The sequence below is a fragment of the Geotrypetes seraphini genome, chromosome 1, assembly GCF_902459505.1.
Source record: "Geotrypetes seraphini chromosome 1, aGeoSer1.1, whole genome shotgun sequence".
Classification (NCBI taxonomy): Eukaryota; Metazoa; Chordata; class Amphibia; order Gymnophiona; family Dermophiidae; genus Geotrypetes; species Geotrypetes seraphini.
Genome location: NC_047084.1, coordinates 520,234,051 through 520,249,304, shown reverse-complemented (window position 1 = coordinate 520,249,304; position 15,254 = coordinate 520,234,051). Strand labels below are relative to the sequence as shown.

The window sequence follows — 15,254 nt, the reverse complement described above, 5'->3', positions numbered from 1 at the left end:
ATCAGTGTGTTTTACTCTCCTTTGGACAATAAAACCTTTATTTGTTCATTCCTTGGTAGCCCATCTTTAAGAAAGGCCTATTCAACACAAAATCACTTATAAACCCTTCACATATTGCTTGGGATCTCAACATAATACCATCTGTTGTAATGAAGTCTCCCTTTGAGCCATTTATTTCTTGCTGTGTCAAACTTCTCACTCAGAAAGTCATTTTCCTCATTGCCCTTATGTCTGCACGCCGTGTGGGTGAACTTCAAGTTCTTGTGTCTGATTCTACCACGACAGGTGTTTCCAACTCATCCAAAATTCCTACCTAAAATCGTCTCAGAATTTCACCTCAGCTAGTCTATAGTTCTGTCTGTTTTTCGTCTCAAAACTGCATATGCATTCTAAAGAAGCAGTTCTTTGTACCTTGGATTGCAACCGAGCTCTGGCATTCTGCCTTGATCAGCTAAACCTCATAGAGGATCCTCACAGGTTTTTGTGGCTTTTGACCCTAATAGACTCAGAGTTCCTGTTACCAAGAGAAACAACTCCACTTGGCTAGTAGACTATTTCCTTCATGTATGCTCAGGCTGGACTGATGCTTCAGAGCCTTGTAACATCCCATAATGTCCGAGCTATGTTTACAACGGTAGCTCATTTCCGCTCTGCATTTATTGAGGATATTTGCAAAGTAGCTAGTTGTTCCTCAGTCTATACCTTTATTTCTCACTCTGTTTGGAACACACTTCCAGAAGAGACTGTCGGTCCAAACCAACAGTCTCTTCCTTCCAACCCTCTTGGGTTTCTCCAAGCTCATAATTATGTATTCATTCTCCTTTTTCCAGAGTCATGATCCTGGCAGCTTGGGAGTCCCACATGTAAGAATATTATGCCTGCTTGTCCTTGGAGAAAGGGATGATACTTACTGTTGCAGGTGTTCTCCTAGGACAATAGGTATATATTCTCACAACCTGCCCACCTCTCCTAAGTAGGCTTCTTAGCTTTATTACTGAACTGATGGTCTCGTTGGGTGGGAAGGCAATGGCACTTGTGCGGTATGGGCACTGTCTAAATATTTAAATCATTCCAAAAGCTAGCATTGTCCATTAGCAGAACAGATAATACAACCTAGGCTATTTGCTGTAAGGTACACAGCACATAGATCCATCAGTCATCTTTATTTGTGGACATAGGCATAGGATATGGACCTTCAATGGCCCTCATCTCCTTAGAGGGAATTGCTGTTAAAGCATCCCGCACTCTGTCCTTTCCAAACATAAAACCAATGCACTGTTCCTTGGACTGGCCTGTCAAAAGCTCATCCTCATGGAGACCATCCTGCAAGTTACATAAGTCTCCAGCTGAATACCACCTTATTTTTACTAGTGTTGTATCTATGGCATTAGCCAATGTGCCATGTGCTATGACAAGAGGGAAGGGGCTCCTGATGTCTGGAAGCTCTCCATGGGTAAGGGGGGGGGTAAGTCAGGTCACCCCCCCAAAAAAAAACCCCCAAAAAACCCCCCACAAAAACCACAACCAATAACTGGGCAAGTGGGGAGGGAAAAAAAGGCTCATCTTCTGCATTCTCCCCTCTAAATCTCCCTTTGCACATTCCCCACATCATCCCCAAGTGGAGGCCACAGCAAGAATTTACTGCTATGGGATTAGGCCACATTCAAACTCTCCCTGTTTAGCAACTGGCCACCCAAACCACCTCTTTTCTCCTTAATCCCCAACACCTCTTACCTTACCTAATTTAAACAAATAACCCCAACTATTAACCCCAACTTTTCTTTATATTTCCCCAATTCAACAACTCTCCCTTCCTTCTACCCTATCAGTCTCAGCCTCCACATGTTTGTGCTTGCTTCCTTATGGAGGCTGCCAGATCCCCAGTTGAGATATATTTGAGGAAACTTATGTTGAATTAAAAGCAACATTGTAGGTTGTAAAAATAGCATTCTATAAAGCTACTTTAATTTGATAGTCAACTTAATTTTAATATTTGTCTTCAAACTTGTCCAATTAGTATTCAGAGAAAACAAGAGCTTGTGGAAGCTCAGTCCTTAACATACTTCAGATATTTGTTCCAGTGTTTCTAGATTTTATGATGAGCCTATCTATATCTATATATATAAAATCGGAGGTATGTATGTGTGTGTGTATGTGTGTGTGTGTGTGTATGTGCCGCGATCACGCAAAAACGGCTTGACCGATTTGAACGAAACTTGGTATGCAGATCCCTCACTACCTGGGATGATATGTTCTGGGGGTCTCGCGGCCCACCTGCACATGTGGGCGGAGCTACAAACAGAAAATCAGATTTCACCCATTCATGTCAATGGAAAAAATGTAAAAAGCTGCCATTCTCACAGTAATTCAAAAACGACTTGACCGATTTGAACGTAACTTGGTATGCAGATCCCTCACTACCTGGGGTGATATGTTCTGGGGGTCTCGCTGCCCACCTGCACACGTGGGCGGAGCTACAAACAGAAAATCAGATTTCACCCATTCATGTCAATGGAAAGGATGTAAAAAGCTGCCATTCTCACAGTTATTCCAACTATAAAACACTTTCTATGACACTATAACCACTAGGGACATCGTTTCTATTCTACCACGGACACCATACATATAGAGTTTGTATGTTCTAACTGTGTTTGTAACTGTTTCCTTCATGCACCCCAGTTCATAATATGCTGAACTAGGAACACAGGTTCCATTCTGAACCGGGAAAAAACTGTATGGAGTTTCTTTTCAACCTGAGTTTCCACATATTGAGTTGTTTAAATCAATACTGAAACTTTTGGATGCCACTTCTTCCAACAGATCTTCCTTTTCAGTTTAAGAGATTGCAAATTCCAGTGAGACTTGCATTCTCTATCACAATCAACAAATCACAGGGACAGACTATTACATACTGTGGAGTGGATTTAAGATCCCCCTGTTTTTCCCATGGACAACTCTATGTTGCTTGCTCAAGGGTGGGTTCACCCAAGAATTTATATGTTCTTGCTCCTGGAGGTGAAACTAAAAATGTTGTTTATAATCAAGTTTTGTGTTAGTTGTATTGTATTCATTTTGTCAAATATTTCACATTATAATTTGAATATTGTACTTTTTATAAAGCTGTTAAAAATAATTTCATTCACCACTATAAAGTATCTTTATTTGAATCAATTTACAGTGTTATTGCTATAATTAAATACTCGTGCAACGCCGGGGCATCAGCTAGTATATATATATCTGATTACTATGGAATATTTCTAATGTTTGTGTGTATTCTAGACTCACCGCCAGATCCGACTGAATGAATTGCTGAAGGAGCATTCAAGCACAGCAAATGTTATTGTCATGTAAGTTATATGGTTCTTTGCTCTAGTTATCTCAACAATGTCTTATTCACAAGTTTCACCCCCCCCCCCTTAAATTTTGTTTCCACTTGATATTCCATTGTTTACCAAATTAATGGAAGGGGTGGTTAATTCTGACTTGGTGAAGTATATAGAAAAATTTGATGTTCTTCATGATTGTCAATTCGGGTTTCGTTCAGGTTTTAGTACAGAGACAGTACTAGCTTCTCTGATCAATTATCTTTATGGACTATTTAGTGTAGGCTGAAGTGCACTGATCCTTCAGTTGGATCTAAGCAGTGCTTTTGATCTGGTTGATCACAAAATTTTATTGGACTGCCTGGATTCAATTGGAATCTCTGGTATAGATGTTATCAAGTGTTTAGTGAGGAAAATTATTCTTTATGGAGTAATTCCTGTGGAGTGCCACAAGGCTCTGCATTATCCCCCACTTTGTTTAACATTTATCTAGCTCCGTTAGGAAGACTATTGCATAGTTTGAAAGTTAAGTTTTTCATCTATGCAGATGATATTACTATAGTGCTTCCACTTACATCCTTTTCAACGGAAATAAAAAATCCAATTTTCTTTTGTATTGGTCCATATTGAGCAATGGACAATCGTGGCCAAACTTAAACTTAACCCTGAAAAAACAATATTTTTGGCCAGTCCTTCTGATAACATCAATGAAAAGGTACTCTATCTAAATGGTCAAACTTTCTCAATATCCACCACTATTAAAATTTTAGGAATTATTTTGGATCGTCACCTAACTTTGGATGACCACACAAATCTATTGACAAAAAAATGCTTTTCAATTTTGTGGAAACTTCAAACAATAAAGAAATGTTTTTGACAGCGTATCTTTCAGGTTACCAGTACAATCTTCCATCTTATCTGTTCTGGATTATCTAAGATAATAAAACCCTAAGCGTGCATGCGTACTTCCACCTGCGTGTTCCGTTTTCCATGAGCTTTAGGGCCCCGCGGGCAAGTGCGCATGTGCGCTTCTACTCCCTCCCTCCCTAACTGTAACTTCGCTGCTATCGTTCGCCGCCGTCGTGGCCCCACCCCCCTTCCTGGCACACACGAGAATCTCTCTCCCCCCCGAGGCAGATGTCGGCCGCGGCGGATGCAGGCCGTGGCGGCTGTCAGCGGCTGCAGGTGGCTGTCGGCCAGTTTAGATAGCTGAAGCCTGGCTGGAGAAGGATGAGGAGGAATTGCGAGAGCTCCACAGAGGCAGGAGGTGATTGATTCGGGGGAGGGAGTGGGAGAAGGGAGAGATGTTGGACTCAAGTGAGGAAAGGAGAGAGAGACAGATGGATGAGAAGGACAGAGGCTACTAGGGGGACCAGGAGAGATGGTAGGGGATAAGGAGAGATAGACTTCAGGGAGTGTGGAGGGGCAGGAGAGAGAAATGGTCTTGAGAAAGGACAGAGGGGGACAGGAAAGGGAAAGATGGCAAAAGGGGTGAAACAGGGTCAGAGAGAGATGGTAGAGGGTGTGAAAGGGGGAAAGGGAGAGATGGAAATGGTAGGACCACTGCTGCTTTGGGGCACTGAGGGAGGAAAGGTTGGTACATCAGGACTGCTGCTGCCGCCTCGGGTAAGCAAAGACCCTGTCAGGTGATAAATGCAATGGAGGATCTATGAGGGCCAAAAGGGTACAAAGGAAAAGGTGAAAGGTGAGGTGGTGGGACTGGGATCAGTGGGAGGTAGGGTCCGGGCATGATAGAGGCGGGGCATGGGTAGAGTCATGGTCAGGGTATAGGTGGGGCTATTCTAGCACCCGTTACTGTAACGAATGTAACGGGCTAAAACACTAGTTGTAATATAATATATTTGGGATCTCACAAAAAACTTTTAAAGAGATTAAAACTTATTCAGAGCACAGCGGTTCCTTTGATTTTTGGCCTGAAAAAACATGACCACATTACTGCATTTTACAAACAGTTGCATTGGTTACCTTTTGAGACAAGAATATTGTTTGTTTGGTTGTATTTGTTTTAAGACCTTATTTGGTCTGGCCCCTGTTTACTTGTCTTCGTGTTTTGAACGATATAAACCACGGATCACTCGAGGACATTATTTGTTTGTTTATCCAACCATAAAATCCTACTGATATAAGAGATTTTTTGACAAACTATTTGCATTTCAGGCAGGCAAAATGAATTCATGGTTATGTACTATTATTTCTTAGGCTCATTCTTATGTCTTTTAGGAAACCACTGAAAACTGAGTGGTTTGGTAAATTTGTAAATTGAAGTTTCAATTTTGATTGATAAATTATATACCAGTATTCTCCCTAGAAATTTTTTCTAACCGGGTGGCACGAAAAAATAGCCAGATGGGACGGGGAAATATGTTGGTGCAAATTTGATGCTATGCAAATTAACCCTCCCTGCTTACAGTGAAGGAGTAGGAGTGGGGAAGAGGGTTGGCCCATGACCTGGAACGCTATGAAAGTTACCCCTCCCTGCTCACGGTGAAGGAGTAGTGTAGGGGTGTCCAACCTTTTGGCTTCCCTGGGCCACATTGGATAAAAAAATTTTCTGAGGCTGCACAAACACCAACACTAGCTGATGAGCAAAAAAAAAAAAGGCTGAGCAGGTCCCAAATTTGCAGTCACTAATATAGAAGATGTACGTATCTAATAATAAACCTTCATTAAAGGGATACTGTGGAGAGGAACCCAAAAAAGCAGTAATTCTTACCCTGACTGAGTGATCCTCCACGTACACCGCTGACAGTGGGAGCAACCACAGGCTTCCGCATCCCCACTCTGATGAGCAGGGATGCGCGTTCCTGGTTCTCCCATTCACTTCTATTACAGCTATGTTGAGCCTCTTCAGAGGTGAGCCTCATCAGAGTGGGAATGTTGAATCAGCTGTCAGCAGCGCACGTGGAGGATCGTTTAATCAGGGTAAAGATTACTGCCTTTTTGGGCCTCCTCCCTGCCCCCCCCCTTGGTTTTCATGTATGCATGAAAGCAGGGGCAGCTTGAGGATAATGCCTTTGGCTGCAAAGCTTGGAGATTTTGAGTTGCCAGACTGGAGGAAGATATCTTCAATTGGCAGGTCTTGGGAATCTCCACTAGCTCAAGTATTTATAAATTGCACTCAGGCAGGGAGAAACTTTTGTGCCCCTCCACTAATTTTGGGCTCCATTTCCTCCCCCAAATCAGCTGTATATGACTACGCCACTGAATACAAAAATAATTGTGATGCACATATCCCAAAGCTAACATATTCCAGTTAATAAATTCATAATAAAACAATTTTTTCTACCTTATTGTCTGGATATTTTGTTTTTCCATTATCTTGGTCCCAGTTTCTCTTTCTGCTTTTTATCGATCTTCTACCAATTCTCTTTCCAATGTCTGCTGTCCAGTTTTTCTCCTCTTCTCAATACTGTTCCATTCTTTCCTTATGCCTGTCTCCAACGTATTGATTTTTCCCTTTCAGCCTTCTTAACTTTTTCTCTTTTTTGCCTCTGTCCACTCAAATCTTGCCTTCTTTCTCACCCTTCTTCTTTATAAATGTTCAGCTACCTCTCAATTCTCCATCTTCTCTATCTCTAGCTCTCCCATTTCCCATCTCACTCCTTTCCCAGCCTCCTATTTCCTTCTATCTATTCCCCATTACCACATTTCTACCACTGTACTCACTGCTCTCTCACTCATCTGGTCATTTCCCTTTTGACCTCATCCACATGGCTCACCACTTTCAGAATCCTCCTCCCTCTCTCCACTGGTCAGGCTGTAACTCCCTGTCCCTTTCTTTCCATCTCCTGCCTAGCATCTTCTTATCCCAGCTCTCTTCCCTCCTGCCCTCCCATGGGTCCATCTCTCCTCCTCTATCTCCATGGTCCAACATTTTGCTCCCTCTCTTTTCTTCTTCCCTCCCCCTTTGATGCTGAACAATGAAATGGAGGGGAAAAAAAGAGAGGTGCTGCATCTCTGCCTTCCATCCACAGACCTAACATTTCTCCCTCCTTCCCATCCCAAGATCCAACTTCTCTCCCTTTCTCTTCCCAACTGACCCCATCCCATCTCTCCCCCTGCCTGCCTCCCTCCCTTCCCCAGGTCCACCATTTCTTCCTTTCTCTTCCCAACAGTTCTCCCTTCAAATATCTTTTTCCCTCTTCCTCCACACCAATGCTATAAATTCTGTGCAGGGTATCAGGATTATGCAGGTAAGATGAACTAGACTATTTCTAGAATGCTTTTGAAGAGTTATAAAATGTATCTACAATTGATCTGGATCTCTAGAGCAGTGTTCCTCAACCTTTTGACACCTATGGACCGGCGGAAATAAAATAATTATTTGTGGACCGGCACCAGTCCACGGACCGGCAGTTGAAGAACACTGGGCTAAGTCATGCCCATCTCCACTCAATCTCTGCCCCAAACCCCGCCCCCATAATAGTTCTAATTGTAACACCATTTGTTACAATTCATTTTTCATATAAACACATAATATAATTGTATTAACACATAATGCTTAACCACAAAATTAAAATACACAAAGCACACTGTATGCTTTTTAATATTCATTCCTAAAACAGATAACCCCATGCAAATGCAGGACCAAAAACTAAAAGTACTAATATTTACAAACAAACCCCAAGATGCAAGACTCTGCAAGCAGTACAACCCCAGACGAAAAGAAACAAATGCATTTCTTCCTGAACAGACAAATCAATAATTAAATTTTAAAAAACCAGACAAATCAATCACTAAATAAAAAAAATAAAAGCATTTCCCCTACCGTTGTTGTCTCTCTCCCTCCATGTGCTTTGCCTTCTGGCCTGCCCCCTGGTGTTATCTTTGGGCCGGTCCACTTTGCGATCAATGCAGCATCTTCGGGCCGGCTCCCTGAATGCTGCATTGCACAAAGCTGTGGGCAGCAGATCCTCGCATGCATTCCGCGCCTCATCTGGAAGCCTTCCCTCTGACGTTGCGATGTCAGAGAGAAGACTTCCGGTTCAAGCGCAGGCCGCATGGAGGAGCCTTTTCCCACTGCACTGCACTGCACTCAGGAAGCTGGCCCGAAGACGCCGCGTTGATCGCACCAGGGACTGGCGGCTGAAGAACGCTGTCTTGGGTCCGATGGACGTGCTGGCCCTGTGAACCGGCAGAAAATTTCTGCAGACTGGCACCGGTCCACGGACTGGCGGTTGAAGAACACTGCTGTAGAGCACCTGGTTTTGGGCATTTCCACCAGCTGTGTGCAGTGAACTTTTATCCCTCTACATGAGGAACTATCCTCTGGAATAATTTTTAATCTTCTTCCTTTTGGATAGAGTGTCATTCAAACAGTCATAGCTGCCAGTGCTGAAATTAGAAATAAATTTAAAGAAATGGGTCAAGTTATTTTGGTCTGTTCCCATTTTGCACTGTATATGAAGGTTTCAATCCCTTATACATAGTTCTGAGTTTATTCAAGACCACATATGTGAAATACCCCAAAATACTCATCAATTAATAATTCAGAAACTCCAGTCAAAGTCTCAGGACTCCTACGGTCACTTTGGTTCTTGGGACACTTTTTTTTTTTGCAAGCCGCGCACCAATTCTCTTCCCTGTCTCTACTCAAGGGGTGTCCAACCCGTGGCCCGACAAGGAGTTTTGTGTGGCCCAGCTTCTCTCTCCCTCCGGCAGTAGTTTTCTGGCCGGCTCCCTTCTGCAGTCGGCTGCGGGTGGCATCGGCTCCTCGCTCGCACGATTCATGGCTGATTCAGAAGCCTTCTCTCTGATGTCGTGAACACTTCTTCTGACACAGCCACAGATCGCGCGTGAGGAGCTAACGCCACCCGCAGCCGACTGCAGAAGGGAGCAGGCCAGAAAACTACCCGCTGGAGGAAGGGAGAAGCTGAGCCACACAAAACTCCTTGTCTGGCCTCGGATTGGACACCCCTGGAGTAGGGACAGGGAAGAGGATTGGAGCGTGGCTTTGATGCTGGTGGTACGGATGCAAGATAACAGCTGGGCGCTCACCTAAATTAGCCAGGCGCAAGTGATATACTGATATTTTAAAATGTTTATCTTAATCTGATTTTAATGTATTTTTAAGTCAATTGTATTTTATTAACTGATTGCACAGTACTTCTGTATGTGTACCGCCTAGAACTATGTGGTGTGGCGGTATACAAAAATAAAATTCTTCTTCTTCTTCTTTTACCTTTAACGAAAATATGGGCCCTGTAGAGACATTTATTTACATTTTTTATTCCTTAAATCTGTGGCCTAATTTTAAATATTGCTAAAGGGAGAGGGTGTGTTTGTGAGCTTTATTTGCTGGTAAGTCTGATTTCCACTATGTTTGTGTGGAAGCTTGAAATCTAATCCATCATTAAATTTAAAATTCTTTTAAAAAATAGTTCCAGTTAAGTTGCAGAAGAAGCTGAGGGATGTATCTGCTGTTCTGGATTTTTAAAATACTTCTGATTCTATGATATCAATTATATTCTCTGTGCCAAAATTTCCTGGTCTATAAACAGTATTCTTGATTTCTAAAGTAATTAAAGAGTAATGACAAACTTAATTGCAGATATAAAATTGAAAATATTAATTTTACTATATATTCAAGAAGTATTATCCAAATAATCGTACTAACTGTTTTATGTTTGCTGGTTTTTGGATTGTAGGAGTCTGCCAATTGCACGAAAGGGTGCTGTATCCAGTGCACTCTACATGGCCTGGATAGAAGCACTCTCTAAAAATCTACCACCCATCCTCCTAGTTCGTGGGAATCATCAGAGTGTCCTTACATTTTATTCCTGAACTTGCCATACATCATTACAGATCAAGAAAATGGTACTTCAGTGCTCAGAGAAGAATGGAACTTCTCAAAACTGCTTACTTCACAAAATGGCACATTGTGACCTTTCTTTTCTTTTTACAGTGACTTGAAAGCACACAAGGGAAAGTTTAAGGTTTTGAAATCTTCAGTTTTTACTCTTGTTTTTGTTAATAAAGAGCTCGATCTTGAGATTTCTTGAATTAGATTGAAGTACATGCAAACAATTTTTCTTTAGTACTTGAGTAGCAGCAATAAAAGGTTTTGCTTCTGACCAGTGAAAGGATGAGAAATTTATAAGAGCCTTTTAACCTTGAGGTGCCTTCTGAATTTAACCAAATTCCATTCATACACTATTTTATAAACTTGTGTAGAATGTCAACATTTGCCTTCAACGAAGACTTTAGATCAAACTTCCTTTTCTTTGTGTTCTCTTCCACCTTAAGATTAAAACAAATGCTGCTTTTCAGTCTTCCATCAGTCTTTGTTTTGAAGATATACTCAACAGTTCTAATTGCTTTATTAGTTTGTTACATCAGAAACAAGGATGAACAATGAAAGACCTGTTATTTCAGATAAACACAGATTAAATATGAATCTGAGCTATTAACTTTGCCTTACTTAAATGGTACAAAACCCACATAAAGTTAAAATGATGGAAAGGCCATTTTTGTGGTTAGATCTTTTGCTACTCTTCTATGTAAATATAAAATTTACACTCTTGTAGGCCAACCTGGAAAAGTTAATGGGACCATCCTCATACTATTCCATAATCTCAGCTCAATTTGTGCAACATGCCAGATTCCATTTGGCAAATTGTTTTCAATCTCTGAAGTTAAGTACCTCCAGGTCTTGGCATTTCTCGGTTGTAAAATCTTATTTTTATTTCAAATGGACAATGGTTAAGAAATAATTACAAATTTGATGCAATCTAACAGAATACCTTGGTAAACACTATGTGGAATCTCATATTATCCAATGTATATTGTTTAAAATAAAGTTCTGTTGAATTTGTTTCATAAATGGTTAAATGGACCACTTATTTGAATTTTTTTAGGCATATGTATTTCAAATGTTAATATAAAAAGAAAATCTAATCTTATTTAACTACTCAGGTTTGATTACCCTTCAGAAATGGTTGCAGTCCATATGTTTTATCTTTAAGTATAACAGCTAATTGTCATATCCATTTGCAAATATGGTATGTTGGTTTCATTTTGATACAACCTGGCATAAAACCTGTCTTCATTTCAGAAAAAATATGCCTTAATAGTAAAAACAAGTAACATTCAAGGATAGATTGCCTAAAAAAACTTTGTTTTTTTAATTTTATATATAGTACTGTTAGTTTATTTTACTGGTGACAAGGATGCATAATAAATATACTAAATACTAGATCAAATAAAATGATCAGTGATTTCTTCTTTGATGGAGAAGCCTGTTAGTCTTCTATGAGGCAAGATGTAGCTTAAATAAGTAATTGGATATGGTGAAATGTTTTCTGTGAGTGTTCTCTGGTTATTCTCGAGTGACAGTATGTCTTTATTTTTGCTGCTGGTTTCTATAGACCTACAAATGAATCCAATGAGGTATTTCTGTTGAAATAAAGTGGATATGGACTTGTTGCAGCACATGTGTGCTGTAAAAATAAGGCCAGTATATAGCTAATATAAATTTGTAATCCAAATGTGAGAAAAATAATGTAAATTTGTTTGTTGTTAATCCAGAATAAATTTTCTGCCATGTTACTGGTAGGGGGTTTGCGTATTACAGGTTTTGCTGTGGTAGAATTGAGGTGAGCAAAGAAGGGCATTTGTCACAATCAGATAACACGGGCCTTCTTGTACAGAGAGTAGAATATGGACTTAATGCTGCTATCTTGAAAGTATAAGCAGGTACCTAGCCTTGATTTAAAGTTTTACCCATTGTGAAAACCATTCCTGTTAATCTATTAACATGAGAACCAAATGAAGTATATGTGGTTATATATACATGTGTGCAGAATTATATAAGAGATCTAAATATGCATACTAGGTGAAAAATGTAGCATGTGAAGTAATATAGGATTCTTTTTCCTCATGAATTTCATGTACTTCACTAATGCTATACACCTGGTCAACTTTTGTGACACTTTAGCAAAGTTTTCATCAGTTTATTAGCAACACAGTTCTGTCATCATCCTTTCTATTTATATTCTATTTTCCAGAAAAAAATATAATTTTTCAAAGCTACAGTCAAATCATTTATTTGATTTGAAATAACTAATTACTCATTGACATTCTGCAACATCAATTTCTGTAAATGACTTTATTTGGTGAATAGGAGAAGTAAAATTATTTATTTTTTCTATTAAATAGTTATATTCTTTTATGTTAAACAGTAGTGTTGAGATATCCTTGTTTATAGCTGGATATTGAGAGTAGGAAACTTTGTTTTTGTTGGAGAACTGCTTCTAAGTATCTTAGAACAATTAAGATGGCATTCTGTTGGTGGCTTTTCATAAAGTACTACAGAGGACAAAACATGTCACACACGCTGTACAGATGCTATCAGGTAATAGAATTTTGGAAATACAAATCATAAAACCATATTCATAAATTTAAAAATAGAAGCATATAGATTGTTTGACTTGATTCTCCCATAAGCCAAAGCCATATTTATATTTAAGGTGTTTTTATTAATTAATTTAACTTCACTAACATTGCATTATAATACAGATGTGCATCAATTGCCACACTTTGTAGGGAAAAACTTTAAAAAGCTGATTTAACTTCCAATTTTCTATTACCCTGTAATCCTCACTTTTATATGCTTTTCTGCCATTGCATATTTAAAAAAATAATAGATATTTGAGGAGTTGAGCTTTGGAGAGAACCCACCATGGTTGAAAATGTAACATTTTTATACAACTGTACTGTAATCGCACAGAGATGCTTTTCTAATGTTTTATCTTTGAGCATTGCAGTTACAAATTTGTACATGGTTACTGCAATAAAGGAAGTGAATTAAGTAATTTGTGTAATTCAATCTGTTTACTGAAGCCTTCATCTTACAGTAAGGGAAAAGGTGTATATATAGTGAGATGACAAATAAAGCAGATCACATACAAAAAATTCAAATTGAATGACAGTTGACTTCTAGGAGTTGCTTTCTCTGACACTGAGGCTCATTTTTAAAGCACTTACACTTACATAGGTTACAATGGAACTTTGTAATTCTAAGTGCTATGAAAATATGCCTACATATGTTTTGCTTGCCAGTGTCTAAAGATAAACCTGGTTTTGAGATTAGAAATTTTTAATATGCTATGTTTGAGTGGAATTATTGTATTTGGAAAACAGCATTCCACTTTTTACCAACAGGAACAGAAAAATACTTGTATATAATATGTAAACTGCTTTGTACCACATAAAGTCGGTATATCAAATCTTTTCCTCTTTCCTTTCCAAATTTATTATTTATTACCATTTAATAAAGAGTTAAAAGTAAAGACTTACACAGAAAAATAAACTGATTTGTAAAAATATAGGAATTTAACCAAAAAGCTAGAAAAGAGGAATGGCTGCAGTTCTTACAAATCAAGTCCACAATATAGAAAGGAGGGGGGGGTGGTCTACAAAAGTCCAGGAAACATTAAAAATGAATAAATATAGAAGGATGAAACACGCTATGTGGGAAGCCTTGAGGAACAAATGAGAAATCCCAGAAACTGTTGGAACAGTACCTCAAATCCTGTCAAGTAGAAATCCATGGTGCAAAGCCATAATTTTCGATTGTATATAACATTTTCCTAAAAAAAAAAAATTCCATCCAATTGTACTAAGAAATAGAATATCTAATTCCCCTATTGGTCAAAATCTTGATGGAGGTACAAAAAAAGGTTCTTTTCTGTATTACTATGTGCAAGTCCAGGAAGCACCAAATATGTTAACCAAAAAATGCACTCTTATAACATAAAAATATCATAAACATAATTTTCCTTAGCATCTTATCAGACCAGTCCAGACAAATGGGTTGCATCCGTCTACTAGCAGGTGAGAGATAGAGTAAGAAAACAGCTTTCAAGTGATTGCCCCTTAAAGATATTGTGAAGCACAGAATGTACATTATTTCTCTGCTTCCCAAAGTAGATAGATGATGCTCTTGACCTGGATTCTGACTTGTTTCAATTGAACTTTAACTACCCTTTTGGTGTTTTGTGCTCCTGATCCAATTTTATGCTGAGTCTCAAGTTGAGTTGGGGGGAGGGTGCCTATTTGGCCTGTTCTCCTAAATCCAGCTTCAGTCAAGTTGGGGATACCAATAACTATTTCTAGTGCAATAGGGAAGTCATTCTGGACAGTAGGGTATTCTCCCTATGCTCGTGAGCTATGCAGAAGGAATCCAATCCAGGTTTTTCAAGAGTGCTCTGCTTACATGCGAGCTAGAAGGTGTCTTTCTAATCTGCTCTGTATATTTCTTTGTTTTCGGTATTTGTGACAATTCTTGTATACTAAGATAATCACCTACATATCCTGTCATACCAGTAAGGTTCATATCTATTTTGAAATACTACCTTCCAACTATAAACCCATAACCTCAATACCAATATACGTAAAACGAATGGAAGGCCTAGTGGCACAATATCTCATAACCTGGATTCAGGACCAAATTACAGCACAGAGATACTATTAGGTTCTCTCCTGGACACAGCCTGACAGCACCTAAGGAAAGAAGATGCTGTACATACAACTTGATCTCTGTGCAGCATTTGACCTAGTATATCATGCCATCCTTCTATAAATATTGGAAGCAATATGAATCACAGGCAGGGTACACACATGGTTCCAAGGATTCCTGCAATCTAGGACCTACAGAGTCAAAACAGAGAAAAATCAGACTCTTGGTCTAACCCCTGTGGCATACCCCAAGGATTACCACTATCCCCAATGCTTTTTAACATCTCCTTTGGTACCTACTTACACAAACTAGGGATAACATCATATAACTACGTAGAGGACAGCCTTCCTTTCGACCAGTCAACTTGCACCACAACAAGAAAACTGCATAATATGATAGAAACTATTGAAAAATGGATGAAAGACAACAAACTAAATCTGAACACAGACAAA

General features: G+C 39.4%; 1 protein-coding gene across 1 annotated transcript in view; it reads left to right on the top strand.

Moving 5' to 3' along the window:
• Positions 1-13,156, top strand: part of SLC12A2 (solute carrier family 12 member 2) — a 333,014-nt gene extending 319,858 nt beyond the window's left edge. The window contains exons 26-27 of the mRNA XM_033928970.1: positions 3,280-3,347; positions 9,992-13,156. Of these exons, the coding sequence (XP_033784861.1) occupies positions 3,280-3,347; positions 9,992-10,127 (204 nt within the window). The 3' untranslated portion in view covers positions 10,128-13,156. The remainder of the gene's footprint in view (positions 1-3,279; positions 3,348-9,991) is intronic.
• Positions 13,157-15,254: the final 2,098 nt, after the last annotated feature.